General features: G+C 42.5%; 1 protein-coding gene across 1 annotated transcript in view; it reads right to left on the bottom strand.

Annotated features, from left to right (window-relative positions):
• Positions 1-20,735, bottom strand: part of FREM2 (FRAS1 related extracellular matrix 2) — a 140,087-nt gene extending 119,352 nt beyond the window's left edge. The window contains exons 1-2 of the mRNA XM_040584275.1: positions 15,478-20,735; positions 9,577-9,666 (exon numbers count right to left, since the gene is read on the bottom strand). Coding sequence (XP_040440209.1) covers positions 9,577-9,666; positions 15,478-20,635 — 5,248 coding nt within the window. The 5' untranslated portion in view covers positions 20,636-20,735. The remainder of the gene's footprint in view (positions 1-9,576; positions 9,667-15,477) is intronic.
• Between the last annotated feature and the right edge of the window lie 207 nt (positions 20,736-20,942).

The following is a 20,942-nucleotide window of genomic DNA, read 5'->3' as shown; positions in this document are numbered from 1 at the left end:
GATTAAGTACTAGTTAGGCTTTGGTCCTTCCAGCTTTCTCCCTGCATAACCTCACAACATCCTTGTAGTCCTGAGTTGCCTGCTCCTTCTTCCAAAGGTCATAAACTGTCCACCTTTTCCTCAGTTCTAGCCAAAGATCTCTGTTCTGCCAGGCTACTCTTCTTAACCATTGGCTCATCTTTTGGAACACAGAGACAGCCTGCTCTTGCTCCTTTAAAATTTCTTCCTTGAAGAATGCCCAGCCTTGCTGGACTCCTTTTTCCTTCAGGACTGCCTCCCAAGGGATTTTGTTAACCAGGCTCCAAAACAGGCCACACTGCCCTCTGGAATTCCAAGGCAGCAGTTCTGCTATCCCCATTCCTTACTTCTACAAGAATCAAAACCTATCATTTCATGATCACTGTGCCCGAGATGGCCTCCAACCACCACATCACCCACAAGTCCTTCTCTGTTTGCAAACAACTGGCCCAGCGGGTGCCTTCCCCAGCTGCGTCCCTCACCCACTGTGTCAGGAAGTTGCCTTCCACACACTCCAGGAGCCTCTGAGACGGTTTCCTCTTTGCTGTATTGTATTTGCAGCAGACATCTGGTAAGTTGAAGTCCCCCATGAGAACAAGGGCTAGTGATTGTGAGACTTCTCCCAGCTGCTTACAGAATATTTCATATGCCTCTTCATCCTGGTTGGGTGGTCTGTAACAGACTCTTACCATGATCTCTGCCTTGCTGGCTTTCCCCCCAATTCTTGCCCATAAACACTCAACCCTATCATCACCATCATTAAGCTCCAGACAAAACACTCCCTAACATACTTCAATGCTAATTATAAAGAACAGGTCATATAATTTCAAAGAAAATTTGAACAGCATCCAAACACAATTTTGGCTTATGGAATAAAACTAATATCTTCATGTTCCAGAAATTACACAGAGGTTGATGAGGCAAGAATTATCCTTACGTTACAAGATTTAGCAAGGCAAACAGAGTCTTACAATAGCTAGAATGTTATAAATTAAGATGCACATATTGCAAAAATTTGATGACAATATATGACATCATTCTATTTTCTCAATTTTTAATTTAACATGATTCTTAATGTATTTCCGTAGGTTAAGACTCACAAATGTTTCTTGTTGGAATACTGTTTTTCACGTCTCTGTAGTTTGTTTCAGAGGTATTTATCCCTCTTGTATGAACAGTAATCTAATTTTTAAAGAAATCCAGGAACTTCTTCGATACATTTAACCTACTGATCAGACAAACCTTTATGGGAACTCTAGAGACACTACACGGTTAACTGGCAAGTGAAGTGATAAATGCTAAACTCATCCTGAGGGCTATTTAGAATCCCTCAGTGAAAATAGGTTGGGAAATCAAACAAGTCAGGGTTCCTTGACAGCAGCCATCATTTCATTCTTCTCTAGACCTCTGTATTTGCAACCACCAACCAATATGATTTCACAGGCTTATTATAGCTCGCTTTAGGAATTAGTGTCTTTCTGCATGTTCTCATGTCAGTGGCAATCAGTGTTACTCCTGAAAGTTCTCAATTCCTCTACTTAAGCCTAGTGTGTCTCCTTAATCTCTTTAACTCTTGCTTTTTGACCTAATTTTACTGCTCATTGTCATGCTTCTTTTGCTGCTAGTTGGGCCTTACTCTGTATCTTAAGAATAGAAAAGTTAAATTGTGTATTGTTTTTAAGTAAAAATCCTGCTGAATACTTAAAGGGCTATCCTGAGCATTATCATCCTTGCCTCTCACCTGATCAGGTCAAATGAAATTACTGGCATTTTTCAGCTTGATGGAGCTGAGCTGGTCAATTTTGTTGCAAATGCGTTGTTCTTTAAAAGTGTGATTATTCTGCAAGTCATCTCAGCTTAAAACTAGGAAAATACCTATCACCAGATGATGGTGTTGGAGACAGTTCCCTTCTAGCCAACAGTCAGCGTGCTCATTCTACATGGAGACAAGACTATTGGCCCTGACTCAAAGAGAAATGGAACCAAAATCTCCCTGCCCTAAACTCTGATGTAAGCCACCAGCTTAAGTGCTATTCTGGAATGCACTGCTCCTAATTGGCCTGTTCAGGCCATTTTATTCTATGAAACACAGCAAGTATTAGCAGAAAAGGAGAAATAGAGGGAAAAAGAGAGGAGGAACACACACAAAAAATGAGACAGAATTTGTGGGGCCCATGCTAACAGCACTTAGTTGCAAAGTGGAACATCAGAGTACAGGCTGTGTTCCAATGAGTAATTAAGAATTCGTATACATGGGCAGCAAATAGAAAATGAACACAAAACTGGCCAGAATATAGGTGAGGACACATTATGGTGGGTATGGGTTCCAAGTCTCTGAAATGAAGGAAGGAATTGCAGCCAAGACTTCCATGTTTGGACAAAGTGTCCTAACTTGTGTATAAAAGGCAATTAAACCCACAATTGCCTCCTCTTTCCTAATCCAAAACAGTACCTAAATCCACCCCTTCAATCAAGCCGCTTTGCTTCTGTTAAAAAATGACCAATAATCCAGGACGGGGAGCAGAGGAAAGCTTTGCCTTTGGATAAAATCACCATTAGAACCCAAATAATTAAAAACAAACAAAAACTGACTTGCCAAATGAAACTACTTTTTTTTTGCTTTTCAAAAAACATTTTGTTTTAGCCCGACAAAGCAGACCTTCTTTCATATATATATATATATATTTGGCGGATAAGGTGATATTCAAATTAGAAACAGAAAATTCCATCATTTCCATCAGTCAGTCTAAAACACCAGTACAAAGAAACCAATATAACTGGTACAGAAGACAATGAAAAACTTTCCACTGAGATTAGTAAGGCTTCTACTAGACTTTCTGTATACCCCATATAATCATCTCTTACTCCTGTACACTTTAACAGAGATTAATTTTGCTGTGACCTTGCAGCCACATTCACAACAATGCCCTCATGAACTGATTTTTTATTTACAGAAAGGTTTATTTTGAGGTTGAGGTTTTTTTGTTTGGTTTGGGGTTTTTTTATAAACTGTAGTGTCATACTACTGTTTAAATCCCCTGGGAATACTTACAGTAAGAAGCGTGACACATGGAAAATTGTTTGGACAACAACCTAGAGTATATCAAAACAGCAGCAACAAGCCTGGCAACAGACCAGAATCCAATACAGTACTTGGCAAATGATGGAAAATGTACCACCAACATCTGATGCCCTCATTTTTAAGATAAAGATAGATGTCGTTGATGTTTCTTGCCAAGATGAGTGAGCCCAAATGCCATATGTGAGGTCAAGCAAGGATGCTGCAAATAATTCCCAATGATACTTTACCAGTCTGCTTCTTTAAGAACTGTCAGATATTGAGTCCAAAATACCTCTTCCTACACTATTACTGTAGCCCACCCAGGAAAATACATCAGTGTTACAGCTTTGAAAAGCAGCACTGACAACTGTTTTAGTTTAATATTTATACTCAGAAGTGTAATATTATTCTCTCAGAAATGAATGAAGCATACCAGAATGGTAAAATTCCTAAAAATATATTTTTTATTTAGTAACATGAAGGATGACAGATGAAATAATTATATTTCAGAAATGTAATGGAAATTTTCTCTAAGCAGTAGAACAGTACTTCTTTAATTTCTTGCATAAACATATCTGGGAAAACTCTACAAAGTTTTCCCAGAAATTAAGTTTAAAGCCTAACTTCAGGGAATTGTTTTTGAAAGACTCTTGCTTCAATGGAAATTTAACCAAACGTTAGTACAGGAAAATGCAGTGCTGTGTAAAGGCATTTAAAGATCTGTAATGAAAAGTTTAAATGAGATTTAGCTAATGATGTAAATCACCAGTTTCAGTGAGCCCTGGCTCTGCTATGCTTTGGCTTTAAGTTAGAAAAGCTCGCCAAAGAGCCTGAAAAAAACCAAACCAAAACAAAACAAAACCCAAACCCCCAAAAACCACAAAAAAAGGAAAAAAGTCTTGTTTCTTTCCTTCCCTAATGATCCTCACATTCCTAAAACAGCCATGATAATCTGTCATTACTTCCTCTGAAAGCATTCTACACTTGAGGCACTGTATTGCAAGACATCACTTAGCAGTCCTAAAGAAGCAGTTTGGAAGACTCCACTTGAGCACTGAGCAAAGAAGGGACTTAGGTAAAACAGATAATGGCTGAACAGAAAAATGAGTTTCCCCCTTACATGTGGTTTGTGGTGGGGGTTTTGAGGGTTTTTTTGTTTGGTTGCTTTTTATAATGCTCCAGGCCCAAAAAGACCAAATGTCAGGGTTATCTCATTTATTTTCCTCAGAACAAGAAAATTTAATGGAACTGACTTTGTAATGCAAAATATTGTTAATATGGCAACAGCCTCTTGCAACAAAAAAATACTGAGTCACATAACGCTAATTTCTTCCATGAGTTCTGCAATCCTGCTTGAGAAGTTTCCGAATCTTCAGAAGACAGAAAGGGGAAGAGGAAGAACAAGCAAGGCAGACTAATGTGATGAGAGCACTAGCCAAGCAACAAGCAGGTCAAGGAAAAGGTGATATTTTAAAAATATCTGGGGGCAGATCACTATTTTGAAGATATGAACATTCATTTACTGACTTTACATGGTCTGAACTTGAGCATTTCAGAGGTATCCACAACACCTAAATAGAATAAAGAAATTTTTTTATGTGAAGCAAAAATACAGACAACAATAGTCCTTTACAGAAAAGCTCTACTCTTTAACTGGCATTCAGCACACTACTGTAGTACTGCTACCCCAGTCCCAAACCCATTGCTGGGCAAGGGAATCTATTTGACTCTGATACTGCCTCTGAAGGTATGGGGTTTGTGCTAGGGTTTGAGTTTAGTGCCAGCTTTGGGGTATGTTTGCTTTACTCTACACAATCAGCAGAACCCGGCCAAAAATTTACCTTAAACCAGTTCAACCAGTTTCACATTATTTGAAACAGCACATCTCAGGAGAAAATACCTTCTACAGATTGGATAGGTAGGCATTTAGATCCATATTCTTACTCAATTACTATGACTTACTGCAGTGACATTAAATAAACTCAGACAAGCAGAGTATAACGTGAAAGTAAACAATGAACTTCAGTTTTAACTGCGTATTTTCAGTGCTAGTTTCTCATGTAAGGAGTAAAAATGCTTCCGACAATTCACAAGGGATGTAGCATGAAATTTTAGCCTGCAGTTTTCTGACAGGCACAAGCGCTCTATGCACTGCAGCTAATTTCTGTGTCAACTTTCATTCTGTACAGATTAGTGCCATTTTGCATAGCTGAAGCACCAACTCTATGCATATATTTGGTAATGCCATACATATATCATACATTCCTTGAGCTTTCAGTAATATGAAGTTGCTGCAGACACTGCAACTTCTTATTACGTATATCAGATTTAAGTTACTCTGTAAGTCTGTTTTTCGCTAATTAAAAGGCTCAAGCATTTTCAGCTGAATCTTTTCCTTCAATCTAGCAAGTCTCTCAATAGTGTGCAAATTTACATAATACAAATACATCCAGTTCAACTGTCGGTCTGGATTTCCTTTTTTTCCCTTCCTCACAGGAAAAAACCCCACTGTTTTCCCTGCCTTCTAGCATTATTGGTTCCTTTACTAATCATTGAATTAAGAATTTAATAATATAAACATCAAGAATCACCACCGTCACATGCTTACACTTGCCAAGAAGAATTTTTTCTTCACCTTGTTAATGGAATGTGGAGGCCACTTCTGAGGAAAGAGATTCAGCTGACACTACTGTGCAACTACTGTGAAAAACCAAATTCCACACTTTCTTCAAGGTTTTGCTAAAATAGATTCATAACACCTTTCAGTATCAACAGGTCTCCACATGACCATTTCAAGATTAAAATTCAAAACAAAGTAAAGCGTAAATTGTTAATATGAACTATGGTAGTTCTTTCAAAACATCACACGGCTAACTCAGCAGCATCTGATATACTAGTGTCTTCTTGTTCTGACGGAAATGCAAGGGCTCACCCAATTTATAGCAGATCATCTTGAGGCTAAATCCCTAAACATGATGAATAAAACCCTCTTCTATCCTTAAAAATATTAGTGCTGATAAATGACTGAATTGCATTCAATTTATTTCACTTCTTAATCACTCTTAGGAAACATGCCATTTAAAGCCAGAAAAGCACTACAGCCATACATATGTAGATAATTGATACTGACAGTAAGACTCCTTCAAAGCTTAAAACCTCAACCAGTTCTTTCTGGTGAATCCTCTAATTTTGGTTTGAATACAGCAGGCCTATGCTCTCACTTGTGAATTACAGTCCTAAAGGTTCTTTCCTTTTATTCTTAAAAGGCCTTCCTTTCTTTTCATAATTGAGCCCATTTCTGTTCTTCTTAGTTTTAACTGGAAAGCTATCACAAGATAGCAATAATCCATGAGCTATTCTCCATTTGTCTAAATTGCAGTTTTCTCCCTTGGCCAGTAAGCAAACAAGTTTGTCCCAGTACCATATTTCATGCTTTCAGACCCCAGGTCACAATTCCATAAGCAGCACAGCACTCACTCCCACTGTGAGAAACTGAGCAGGCAAGGGGTCCAAAGCTGCCAGAGTGCCGACTTGGCTCTTTTCCCCTCACTTACCCACCTAGTCTGCTGTTGCCCTAACTTATCATAAATGCTAGCCACATGTAAGAAGATAAACAAAATTCCAGATCCACAACAAAATTCACACCAGAGCAGTTTGATGGCTCCTTGTACTTGGCCTCCAGGCAACTGCCTGAAATAACAGACTTGGGCCTTAATAGGACTATCATCATTTAAGAGGCTGACAAAAGAGTTTCTGCATTTGTTTGCAGAAGTCATGGTATAATGAGTGGGGCAGATCAACCATCAAAAGATGGAGCTAGAGAAAATCATGTTGCTCTGCTCTTATTTGCAGTTTATAGACCATGAACAAATATTCCAAGACACACAGAAAAGTTTTTTACAGGCAACACTAGAGGTATGGGACAAAATCAACTTTCTGATTCATGCTATTTGAAGAGAGCAGTGACTGGTGTTGTAGGTTCCCTTCGCTGGGGCATGAGACGACTGGAAGGTATAAAATATTTGGGTTGCAAGACGCGCCTTATTTTTTTAAACTTATGTGAAATAACATAAAGCTGAATTATATGAACACATATTCTATCACTGAATCACGTTTTGAAATCCCTCCTGATTTCAACTGGATCACTCATGGACTATGGCACAATTCAGCTTAAATGAAGTCCCACTTATTTCATTTACAGCGTTAGGCACGGTATAGTAGCCATCACAAACTTGTTATTACTGCAGAATTCCTGATACAGAAGACAGAAGTCTGAAATTCTACTGTGGATGTTGGTAGTCTGTGCTGCATCTTTCACTCTGATCTTGTATGTAGTCTCTTAGTATGGCCTGGCTTAAAATAAAAAACACTAAAACAATAGTCTTGGTACCACTGAAATTCTGCCAAAATATAGCTGAGCTGCAAAACACTGGCTTTGATATTTTGCTGAAGAGGGTGGAAATATAGCTAGATTAAATTGCTGGATTTTTCACCCCTGTACAGATTCTAAAGGCACTTCTAATAAATTTGAGTTATTTCAGTCAGACAAATATTAATGTTTTGATCACAACTTTATCTCTTTTAAATGCAGTTTTATGATCCTCAGTCAAGCAGAAAACCAGAAATATTCTGAAATGCAACACAGCTCATTTTTCACTGTGCTAACAAATAAGCCTTAGGAAAGCAAAGACCATCTCACCATCTAGCTAAGTAGTCTGCGAGATAGTTGCAGGTTCCAAAGGCTCTAAAAAAATCAACAACCACCTTGTTATCATAATGATACTTTGTATTATGAAAAATAGCATTCTGTTACAATTGACGGGCTGTTACAACTCTGCCAAGTAGAAGCAGATGTGGCAGGTAAGCTTTCCAATGAAACAAAAATTCTTGGTATAGAGTAGGAATATATTAAGTGCAATCTACTTTAACTACATATTTGCCACTAGAAAGTGTTCAAGTAGCATGGAGAGAAGTCTCACAAACATCAGGTTAACAAGGAGAATCTCCGTTTTAAGAACTGATGTTAATCAGGTTGCTGAGAGCAAACTTTATTCAGCTTTAATTACTCCCATCACATGAAACTTTGAAACATATCAAGACTGAGTATTTGTTTAACCTACTAGAAGAACAACTTGAAAATCATGAACAATGTCACAATGTGGTGACACCTTTCATAAGAAAATGATGGTATCCCTAATAAAATATAGCACTCCGTGCTCCGTTATCCTTACTTAGCTTTAAATTTCTCTAACCTATATCTCAGGTTTCCTTAAATAAAATATTTAAGGAAAATAAGTGTTACAAACTCTTGTCTCACCCCTTGTTCTCTGATGTAGCAAAGATTTGCAAAGACATTTGCAGAAGTCTCTAGAGGTACTGTCTCTTCTATGCTTGTCCAGCACAATGAACAGGAGAACAAGCTTTAATATACCATTTCCAGAAATGGTAGATGGTGGCAAAACTGTTCAGTCTGTGAAAGACAGGATAAATCCCTGTCCACTGATCTTAATACCATTAATTGGCCATGCTTCTTGTAAAGCAGTAACATAAACTGCATACACATGAGCTAAAAATAAGCTAACTTGAAGCATTTTTCCTAAGAAGTATATTATTAAATCAACTAATACAATTCATTGCCAGTTACTCATAGAGCTGTATCACATATTTAAAAAGGTATTAACGTAACATAATCTAGCCATATCTTACCATACACAGGAATATCTACGTTTAGGAATATCCACACTAAGTACAGAATTTGGATTGGGGGGGGGGGGGGAAACAAAACAAAAAGCCTGTTAATGTTTTTGTTTGCCCTTTAAATTGTTCTTTCTTTGTTCTTTAAAAACAAACAAAAAAAACCCAACTACATTTTTTTTCTTCTCAATCAAGTATATGTCAGTATTCTCAATTTGTTTTTATTCTATTGTTTTGCATCCTCCACAATCCTAAAAAATAATATTAGTCAGGACACATCACATCAGTCAACTGACAAAGATCTTTGACAAGCCATTGAGGATTCTGTTATGTTAAGGAGGTAGAATCACAACTTGAACTCTATGCAACATGTATATTACAGACAATGTATCCATATGAATAGCTTATAGCTGGAACCTTTAAAAAGGTAGGCAACCATAACTGCAAATCAAAACTTAGAAAGTTTCTCAAGATAAAAAACTTATGAGAATTTCTATGTAAAGAGCCTGGACATGGAATACAAAGGTAAAACTACAGAAAGCCCAGGTATCTGAGTAGACTTAGACAATTTCCCTTCCTTGCTAGAGTAGGTTGAGTGTTTTTTCATTAGATGTAACTACCATTTTACCAACACCTCTGTAATCAAGACAAGGAACAGGTCACAACATGGGAAAGTCATAACAAAACTCATATTCCAAGAGGTAACTTGGACTTCCCTTTATTAGACTCAATGTTCTTAAACTCCCAGAGTATACTTAAACTCTTTCAAGAACAACAAAAGCACAGATCTTATGAGTACTCACCACCGTCTTCAACCATGAAATGAAAACTGTCACTGGTGGCATTGTCACTCCCTCGTAAAACATAGCATATCTTCATATCATCAATATCAGCTGGAAAGAGTCAGGAAAATTATATGTTATTTTAAATGCTGAAGATAGGAAATTGTTTTTATAGAAAAACTTGACATGTATTAAATAGTTTAGATTCACCAGAGAGGCACCAAGGCTCTTTAGCAGAGCTCAGGAATTTCAGTACTAACAGCACTGAAGTTTTACAGATACCATTCATTCTCCCTCCCTTTACTTCCCCCTTGCCAGTGCCCTCTTTCTTTTAAGATGTATTTACAGAAAGAACTGAAAGGAAACGTAAAGACATAGATCAATAGTCAGAACTATTTCATATTTTTAGTGGTGCATTTTCTTAAACAGAGGTGTATTGCCACTAAGATATTGATTCTGTCCTTCTTCAGCCTGAGAAGTACTGTAGAGGTCACAGAAAAACTGTGGGTGAAACAGGAGCAAAACACAGGGTATCTTCTATGTTAATTTCTACCCTTCATTCAAGAGGCAAGACAAATTAGTTCACACAACCCCTCCCTCCCACCCCTAGAACTAGATTATTTCTGTCATGTAGTCTACCTCTAGGATAGGATAACTCTATACATTCTGCTATAGAGAGAACTCAGTCTCTTTAGTTTTCCACAAAAATGCTCTCTCCACCAGACCATCCTTCCTTATCAGCATGTTTTCAAAGGACATGGCATATAATCTATATGAACCATCATAAATAGTGCTCAAACACTTAGTGTGATCGGCAGTTTTAAGAACCCAAACAGATGCAATCAGACAGACAAGACTTCAGCAAGAAAAACTTCAGTGCACAATTCTGAATCATCAATTACAGCAAAGAAAGTATGTAAAAGGTAAAGAAATATTACTATTGTGTTTTTTGGTTTTCTTGAGTAGTGGTGAGAAATGAAAACCAATTTTTGTCACTTCCTTTGAAAGACTGTTGTTGGTAAAAATCCATGTCTGATACACATTTTAAGAAAAAGCGATAGAAATTAATAGCATTCAAGTAGAGCTGAAGTACCACCCAAGTTCTCCTCCCATGTTAGCCAGATGCATTAGTAAAAAGAAGCCAAAAGCACTTTTGTTAGAGCTCCTCAAAATCCTCAGTTCCAAAAGTAGCCAGACATCTTCCAGGGCAAACAAGTTAAGAGCATTATCAGGAAATATATGTCACTGAAGAATCTCTTCCATAAATGTTTGAAAGTTAAAGATCAAAAATTCATGGGGCTGTAAAGGGGACGCAAATGCCTCTTCATGCCAGTGGAGCAAATAAATCTTTCATCCTGCAAACACTTGCACAAATACTCAGCTCTGCCCATGTGGGTAGCCTTATCAAAATCCATGGTTCCAACACACATAAAGATAAGTACTTGAGCCAGTGTTTGCAGGACCAGGGCCACCTCATCAAAAAAAGCCCCTTGTCATCCAAACATCTTAATTTTGTCAAAAGAATTGCAAAGGAATGACCTGTTTTCTGTTCATTAAGAATATGTTCAGAGTCACTTGAGCAATTCTGTGCTCTTCTTTCACAGTTGATTATGTTATGCTAGTTATATTAAAATTTGTCTAGTTGTAAGCATAATTCATTACTGTATAACTACAGTGCCTGCTAAATATTCATCTGATATTGGAATTCTCCAACATAATTTTGAAATCCATCCAACATAATTTTCAGTTTAAAAAAAACTCCACAATTATTTCCACTACACTGGGGTTTATAATTTAAAATTCTGTAAAACTGATGTGATTATTAAAGGCTACATACATTACTATATATTATTTAAGAAACAAATGCACTTCACAACATAGTTCACTTGCCTCTCTGAAAACACTTGCCTAACAAAGATGATAAAAAGCATTATCAGGAGTGAATGTTGAATAAAATCACTGCTTGCAAGTGATTTGGCTTGTGTATTTGGCAGGAGTAGCCATGTGGATACCTTTGGCCTCAGGAGGCTACATGGAGTGCTGATACATCAACCAAGCTATATTATTGCCAAGGCAGATCCTTACTCTCCACTACTCCTTCCCTGCCACCTTCCCTCAGCACACCTGCAGAGCTGTGGGATGTGACCTGGCCCTTACAAACCTACTCATGTGGGACTGGGGCCTCCCAAAACAGTGCTCTGCAGTCCATCACACTTTGTGACATCAGCTACCTACCTACTTATATACCACTGAAGCTTTTTAAATGTGAAAGACTTTGTAGTTCCCTAACAGACTTTCCCTACTTTTAAACAAATTATCTAATCTTAATGAATATCTGCTATGAACAAATTCCAGTCCTGACTTGCAGAGGTGAGTGCAGTATGATTATGCATGCACACTATTCTTTGTGTATATTTTTGCCCTAGGACAGCGCTAGACTAGAAATTACCATGTGGCAAGTGTTTTTCTTTACGTTTTCTCTGCATTTACTATCACCAAATTGTACATACAAAGCACAAAGAAATAATAATGAATTAAAAGTGCTGTTTTCAGGTGTAGCGTGAAGTAACAGGTAGTACTTGAATAAACTTAGAAACTGCTTAATGCATTTTAAGAATATTTTATTTTGCTACTGTCACTTGCCTGTCTCTTATTCAGATTATTTTAACAATTAAATAGAAAAGAATAAAAAGCACCAACTATTTGCAGAATCCAGGGACCTTTTATCAAGAAGTTAATTCTTCCACACTCTAATAACCCCTTTGAGCAATCCAAATCAACTCTATGAGCCTCACAAGCAAAAGATTACCTACTTGTGGCAGAAGTATTTGATGTATATTAATTAGAAAGATCCGCACTGGTTGTTCCTGAACAAAATACACAACAAATCTCCTGGACATACTATATTGTGCACAACTGCACTTTGACTGGAGGCTTTTAGCTCATCTGGCAAGCTAGGCTAATTTCCTTTCTAGCACTAGGCAGATACTGAAAATTAATCTCAAGCATGAGGCAGAAAGCTGTTTGCTAAACAATCACTCTGCCCTCTCAGTTACAGGCAATCTGAAAAAACAAACCGCTTAAGCTGCTTGCACACAATGAATCTTGTTTCATCAATGTTATCTTGCTCAAAGTGGTCAGGCTGCCTGTTCATACAACCACATACCCAAATCCAAGGAACTGGAGTGTGAGGTGGTAGAATATTAGGATGGACCTCACAAACTATTGAGCAGCTTTCAAAATTGATCTGCATGTGACCCTGAACAGCCTCATTTACATGACTTCAAAGCTGGCCCAGTTTTCAGTAAAGCTTGGACAAATGACCTCCAGAGGTCCCTTCCAACATAAATTGGAGGACTGTAATGATGTTTTACAAGCCCTATCATGACCCGCGCGTTAACAAAACTGGAACTATTCAGCATTTTGTAAGAAGTTGCCCTGCATGGCAGCATAGAACCCTTAAAAAGGGAGGACATAAAAACATAAAAATAAAGTGTATAACAGCAGGTCCAACAATCAATACAGGAGCATCCAAAAGTCAACACTACTACTCATGGCTGGTTGCAAAATCTGCACTTACATTAGGAACATTAAGAATATGACAAAACTGGTCTTGTTTATTCCTGTCATGAACAATAATAGGTAATTATTTGTTTCAGCATAGCAGAAGCATGAAATATGCATAAATTCACTACTCTGGATTTGACAGTGCTTTGCACATTAATGGTAGTGGGCCACAAGGTGAGGGACAATAGTGAACTACGCCCAGACAGCTTGAAGTATGCAGCTTAGTCTACATATGACCTCTGTGTCTCACATTACTTCTCAAAACTGTAGCCTTCTAGGTTCAGCCAAGTATTTCAGTCTCCCTGCCACTCACAACCTCTCCCATACCCAAAGCAGCTGCAGACAAGACAGCATCTGAGGAAAAAGGGAAAGGAAAAGACAGTGCAGGGAAAGATCCCTGACTTTCACTCCCAAGTTGCTCTACGACTTCCAGCAAGTTCTCTTTTCCTGTCCTCGGCAGATGTATTATCCCTGCATGAGCCTGATGCTTTCTGCCTTTCACACAGCCTTTCCAGACACCTCTTCTCCTTCAAGTGCTTGGCCCTGCATTCCTAAGACATTTTTATATGTTTGCTTCATAAAATACAAAACATTATAAAAAGCATTCAGGAAGTTGAGGAAAGAGATACCACAGAAATAACACACAGATACTCATGAGGTATTCACTCATAGAGGCCAAAGGACAAAATTATTGAAAAAATCTGTATTTCTTAAAAACACTCATAACAGAAATTACAAGTGCTTATGCCAGTACTGTCAGGGAACCAGTGAAGTTATATCACTTTGTGGGAATCTTCACTAGCTTTAAAAACAACTTTTCCCTAAGGGTTTGCAGGCTTTTCACCCAGCTCAGGCAATCCTGGGATATTAAGAAAGCCTGCATGCAGATCAGTGAGCATGCAACATGGTCAGACTGCCAATTGAAAGCCAAGTAGCAACTTCAGTTTGGTCATCTGGCTAAAAATGTATGCCTGGCCACATGGCACAAAAAAGAACGGAATATGTACCTATCCTGAGTGCCCTGCCTCCGTGAAAAAAATGGGATATCACTGTGCTATGCATCAGTTTGCTTTCAAGAAACACCCACTCAATAATTCTATGTTCTCCAATGTTAAGAGAAACCCACTAAAGAAGTGATAATCTCTTTATTTGCTTACTCCCATTCTCTTCTGTTTCTCACTTATTCTGACAATATTCTTGATACTACTCACAGTTCACTACTGAAGCCTTACATTTAAGGAGCTGTGGTGGTTCCCAAAGCTTAGACATGTTTTAGTCCCTCCTCCACCTCTTTTTTGCACTGACACTGCAAACCTCAGGGCAACCCAGCCATTCAAAAGCTCATCAGGCCTGTTTGCAACATTTAGTATATCTGACAAGAACATCACTACAGCCAAGACTGTAACACAGGACACATGCCAGTATGGGCTCTGTGAAATGAAATACAGCCAACTACAAGCACTCACCTCTAGCATTACCACCTACACAGCCCAGCCTGTCTGAGCCCCTTTAACTTTGAGTCTCTATGCTGTTGTGCTGTCTCCACAGTCCACAGCTGCAGAAGGCTCCAAGAAATTTAATTTCATTGTTAATTAACAAGCTATTAACTCACTGCAAAGCAACATAGAAAATTCCCTGGAGAACAGTTAATGCTTCCTTTTTTAGGTTACCTCATAGCCTTGTGTTGAGGCTTTATTTCAGAACATACGGCATGTGTGGTTTTCATCCTACTTATACCACCTAGCATTTTAGTTCCATGTAAAAAGTAAGTACCACTGACATAACTGTAAAACATTTACATTACATTTTAATTTACCACAAACGTTTTGTGGTTAAGATTTGTGTAATTAAGGCAACAAATGCACTCATAATATATTATTTCCTCATGTTTGGGAAATGATTTTGCTTTTACAGTTAAGTGTGCTCAGACTGTATAGCAACTAATACCATGGTATGACCATTAGTTAAGAATAGCATGGCCACTCCCATAGCATTTTCTAAATAAAACTGTTTAAAGAAGGCACTCAGCCTCTAAAGATCTGGAACCATGTGCAGCCCAATGCTGTTATACAAACTTCTATCACTGACAGGAAGTCCAAATCACAGTTATTTGGACTGTAAGCTCTGCAAAGCGAAGATGCTCCTTCATTCAGTGTTTATCCAGTAGACCCCCTTTCCTATTTAAAGCTGTCACAGACACAATAAATAATAAACAATAAACAGAAATAAAAAGTAATAAAGCCATTATAAATAAGCTCACTGTTGGAAAGTTTCTCCCATCAATTATTATAGAGTTTAGCATGAAAAAGCATGTTTCCAGGGATCTAAAGAAAGCATTGCATTGTATTGTAATACCTTGGGTGAACTGGCTGATGCTATGGTTGCCTTTCCCCAGGTGGATCAGGAAGCCATGGCGTGGAGCCTCTGTTATTCTGATCTTAAGAGTAATGTGTAAACTGTCCCTGTCTTCCACTCTGAGCACCTTGTTGGTAATCTGAAACCCGATGTGACCTGTGGCCAGAAGACGGAGAGTCTGAGCACCCTTATTTATTACAATTTGAGGTACACTGTTGTCCACAGCCATTACTTGAATCTTCATAGTCTGAGGTTTCCTTGTTTCAAACACAGTGTTGGGGAAGACATAGAAATCAGTATGAGTGCCATCTGTAACAGTGAAAGAGAAGCTATCCTCAATTGATTCTGTCCCATCATGTTTGTAGCTGATTAGATTTTCATTTAGATCTTGTTTAGTGAAGGTGGTGACTGGTTTGGAGTTATTAAACATGATCTGACCATGAACTGGTATTTGTGTGATGATAAATTTTAGCAAAGCATCGGGTGTATCTCTGTCTTCTGCAGTCAGTTCAAAAGGGGTTATCAGTTTGTATTCATTTTCAGTCACCACCAGGTTATGGATTGTGACAACAGGTTTCTTATTGTCCACATCACTGATAGAAATTCTGAAAGTACGAAATACAGGGTTATAGCCGTCAGTCACCTCAAACTCAAAGCTGTCCATTTTCACCTCATCTTCTGAAGTGTGAATGTAATAGACTTTATTGCCTGCTAATAGGAGTTGAGTAAAAGTGGAGATGGGTACCCCAGGCTCATCTGTACATTCAAGATGACCACGAACAGGTGCTCTGGTGATAGTGAAAACTAAGTTCTCATCTGGACTATTAAGGTCACTGGTGCTAAGCAAATCAGTAGTAAGGGTTACCTTCCCTCCTTCCTTCAAAGAAACTCCTTTGCTGATTACATCTGGAAAGACAATATCAATGCTACCTATTGTCACATAAAAGTAGCGGTCAATGAGAGGATTTATTCCATCTGTCACATCAAACTTGATGAGATCACGAATTCCTTCTCGGCCAAAATGCATATATTGAATTAAGTTTCTATCCACTTCCTCTTGGGTGAAGTTCATCCCCAGGGTGATATTCTCTACTCCACCTGAGGGCTTTATTCTCTGTAAGAGGCCTTGTCCTGGCCCATATCTTATAATATACGTCAAGGTTTTGTCTTCAGAATCCAGGTCAGTAGCCTTCAATATTCTGTTATGAATAGTTTTAGTTTCCCCTATTTCAATCTCCAAACCATCATTGATGGCCATTCTGGGTGTCTCATCATCTACAGGAATAACCATGATGAGTACTGTTTTCCTGACAGTATGTTTACCATCTGTGAGTTTCACCTCAAAACTGTCCTCCTTTGTCTCAGAGTCATCGTGCTCATAAAGTATGTTGGAGCTCTCTGTTACCTGATCCAAGGTGAAACTTTCTACTAGGACAGTTCCATTGACCAGCTGGTTCACAATGTGGCCATGCCTGGGAAGCCTGCTGATTGTGAACATTAACTCATCAGCAGGCATGTCTGCATCAACTGCATTAAGGATAGGGGTATCAATAACCAGGCTCATGCCTTCCATCACAACAAATTCTCGCACAAAAATTTCAGGCTCTTCATCGTTGATCGGCATAATGACAATGGGGAAAAAGTGCCTTTGGGAAAAGTTAATGCCATCAGAACAGCGGAAAGCAAACCTGTCTTCAACAGGCTCTACACCCTTATGTATACTTTGGACATAAAAAATATGCCTTTGACGGAGGTCTTTTAAAGTAAAAGCACTTATAGCCACACCTGCTCTGGATCTTTCAGATCCTGGGGCTGGAGAGATGTTCTCTACATACCCAGATGTGGGCTGAGCAACAATGGTGCAGAGTATATCATCACGTGGAGTATCCACATCTTCAGCCCTGAGGTGAGCAGGAGTAATGACCTGTTTGTCACCTTCCATTACCTTGAACTGCTCCCCTAGAAAAATCTCTGGGGCTTGACTGTCAACAGGAAGAATGGTCACCAAGACTGAAACTCCTTGAACAACATTGCCCCTGATGCTCCACTCCTCAGATAGGTCAGACAAGGTAAGGTTGAAGGTATCTTCTTTGGGCAGAAGGCCTATTTCACCACCAGTGTGAGCATATACTACAGCACCATCCAGCAGATCTCTCTGGGAAAATTTCTCTGCTGGCACCCCTTGGACCAGGATGTTCCCATGCTGAGGAGGATCCTCTACAATGAAGGTCAACATTAAGTCATCTGTATCCTCATCTGTACCCTGAATGACATTTGCGGTGATTTCAGCCACACCATTCTCCAGCACATCCAGGTAGGAACCAAGGGTGCCTGGGGGCAACCGTAGTGTAGGAACCTCATCATCAACTGGGTGCACATTCATTTTCAGTGTGATTGGCACAAAATGAACACCGTCAGTCACATCAAGCTTGCAGGTATCACTGTTGGTCTCAGCTCCACTGTGCACATACACCACCCTCCCTTGTCTGATATCCTCCAGGCCAAAGACACCTCCTGGAATCAAACTGTACCCAGAAAGCTGCAACTGGCCATACCGAGGAGCCTGGGTCAGGATAAATCTGAGATGGGCAAGTTCAGTGTCCGTGTCAGTGGCATCCAGCTCAGTTGGACTAAGAACATGGCTGCCTCCCTCAGGCAAAGTGAAGCCAGTGTTAGTGATTTCAGGAGGCTGGTTATCCACAGGTTGCAGGTAGATGGTGAAAGTCCCTTCAGCTGCATTGCCAGCTGCATCTTGCACTTGATACTGAAACTGAATCAAATGAGGAGCCACCCCCAGTTCTTCCTGCGGAGGACGGTACGAGATCTTGTGATGATTGATCTGGGCTTGGGTGAAGTGGGTAACTTCCACAGAGTGATCCTCAGTCAGCACGAGGGATCCCAGGCGGGCACCATATACATCTGGAGGGTGGTTAGTGTCAGTGTCAGTGGGGGGCTGGGTTATCGTGTAGCGAAGTTCACGGTCCCCTGAATCCTGATCTGTGTAACATAAGTGCTTCCTCCGCAGTGGGGTCACTTGCTGTTCTGCAACTATTAAGTGCAGGCTGCTGCCACTGTGCAGCTCTGGGGCTAACCTGTCTATGGGATGTACTCGGATTACAAAAGTCTGTGGCCCAGAGCGGTTGGGTGGGTCATTGTCATCCTGGACTCTAAAGATGAATTGGTCTAACACAACCCCAGGGCCAGGGCTGTGAGGCCCAAAGTGGTGGTAAAAGAGACGCCCTTCCACAATGTCCTGCTGCAGCCACTCTCTTACTGGCTTTTCATAGATTAGGGAGCTCCCCGCTAAACCTTGCGCCCTCCTCCAAGAAAAGGCCTCATCTTCTTCCTCCTCCTCCCAGCCAGGAGGTGGCTGTGCTTGACGGAGGAGGAGCTGCCCAGCAGTGGGGCCAGACTCCACTGTGAAGAGCAGGATGGCATCCTGCGAGTCAATGTCAGTGGCACTAAGAGCACGGGTGGTGATGGGCACTGTTTCACCCTCCGCCATGGACAGCCCCGTGTTAGCATTGAGTAGGGGCGGCTGGTCATCGGTGGGCACCAGGGTAATGGGGAAAAGGAACTCAACACGGTGGCGAGAGCCACCATCTTCCAGCCGCAGCACCAGGTTGTCACTGAGTGGAGACTCGCTGCCGTCATGCTGGTAAATGACCAGGCCTGCTGCCAGCTCAGCCACTGTGAAGTGTTTACGAGGGGCAGCAGGCACAGGGGTGTCCTGCAGGAGAGTGAGGTGGCCGTGTCTCAGCCCTGCCACCACACTCACCCGCACCTGTTCAAGGTCATCCTCGTCACTGATCACCAGGTTGGGGCTGGGACCCGGGCCTGAGAGAGGCCGTGACTGCCCCTCGTAGAGCACGAGGCCCGTGTTGCGGGTCACCACAGGTGCCAGGGTGTTCATGGGCTTCACCACAATTACAAAGGCGAAAGGCTCTGAGGCAGCACCCTCCGGATCCAGTACCTCCAGCTCGAGCTCAAAGAGCCGCTCCCGATCCGAGTCTTCCGTGGGTGGCTGGTAGGCGATGCGCAGCTCCCTCACGTCCCGCTGGCTGAAGGAGGAGACAGGCAAGCTCCGGTCGTCTGTGCTGACCATGTGGCCCTGACCGGGGCCAAAGGGAGAGGTGATGTTGAAGAGCAGCAGGTCCGGCGGTGACTCGGCATCCTCAGCTGACAGCATGTCGGGCGTGAGGGCGGTGAGGACAAACTGGTCCACCTCCATCATCAGCATGGCAAGGAAGCTGGGTTTGGGGGCCACGTTTTCAGTCCCGGCCCGGATACGCACCAGCACCTGGAAGTACTCGCGCTTCAGCAGCGCCCCGCCGCCCGCCGCCTCCCGCAGCTCCGCCACCAGCGGCACCAGGTCGCGGTTGGGGGAGCCGCCGGCCGCCGTGTGCCGGTAGCGCAGCCCCAGGCGCAGGAACTCCTCGCAGTCCCACATGGAGGTGGGCACCGGGCCGCCCCCCGCCGCCTCCCCACCCGCGGCCGGCGGCGTCGCCGCGGCCGCCGCCGCCGGGTAGTTGAGGATCTCTCCGTAGCGGGGCAGCCCGGCCAGCGGCGGCAGCAGCCCCACCCGGCAGCGCTGCCGGCCCGGCTCGAAGGCGAACTCCAGGCTGCGGGCGTCCAGCGGGTTGCTGGTGCCCCGCAGGCGCTCCACGGTGAGGGGCAGGTTGCGGGTGACGATCTCCAGCTGGGTGAAGAGCACCTCCACCTCCAGCACCAGGGGCAGCACCAGGGCGCGGCTCGGCGAGTCGTAGCGCAGCTGCAGGCGGACGCGGTCCCGCGCGGGGCTGCGGCCGCCCAGGTGGGCGTACTGCACCTCGCGGGCCCCGAAGTCGCAGGGGAAGCGCCGGGGGCTCAGGCGGCCCGGCCGCTGCCACAGCGGGTCCTCGTCCAGCACGGTGAGGTGGCACCGGTCACCCGGCTGCACCTGCAGCACCAGGTCCCGCGCGGGGTCCAGCCAGGCGGAGCGGCCCAGGGGCACTCGTAGCCCGCGGTTGGCCACCACCACGGCGGCCGCCTCCGGCGCCCACGGCGAGGAGACCGCGCCGCTGCCTGCCGGCGGCTCCGGCGCCCCCAGCCAGAGGCAGCCGGCCAGCAGCAGCCAGCCGGCCGGCAGCCGCCGCGGCGCGGCGGGGAGAGCCTGCATCGTCCTTGCCGGCGGAGCGAAGCGCCGGGAGCCCCCGGCAGCGGCGTGCGCGCTCCGCAGGGGCCGAGTGGCGGCCGCGCTCCCGCCGCCGACGCCGCCCTCCCCGACCCGCTCGCCTCACGCACACGCTGCGGTCTGAGCGGAGCGCGCCCCACTCCGGAGGGGAGCCCCCCGAGCCGCGAAGTCCTACCCGGTACCTCCGAACGGCCAATAGGCACCCGCGGGGGGAGAGGCCGGCTGGCGCGATTGGACAGAGCGGGTTGCCAATCACGCAAGGTAGTGGGGGACAGCCTCCCCCTCCCTCCGC

Source organism: Falco naumanni, chromosome 2, assembly GCF_017639655.2.
Source record: "Falco naumanni isolate bFalNau1 chromosome 2, bFalNau1.pat, whole genome shotgun sequence".
Taxonomy (NCBI): Eukaryota; Metazoa; Chordata; class Aves; order Falconiformes; family Falconidae; genus Falco; species Falco naumanni.
The sequence above is the reverse complement of the archived record's forward strand: the minus strand, read 5'-3'. Positions and strand labels throughout refer to the sequence as shown.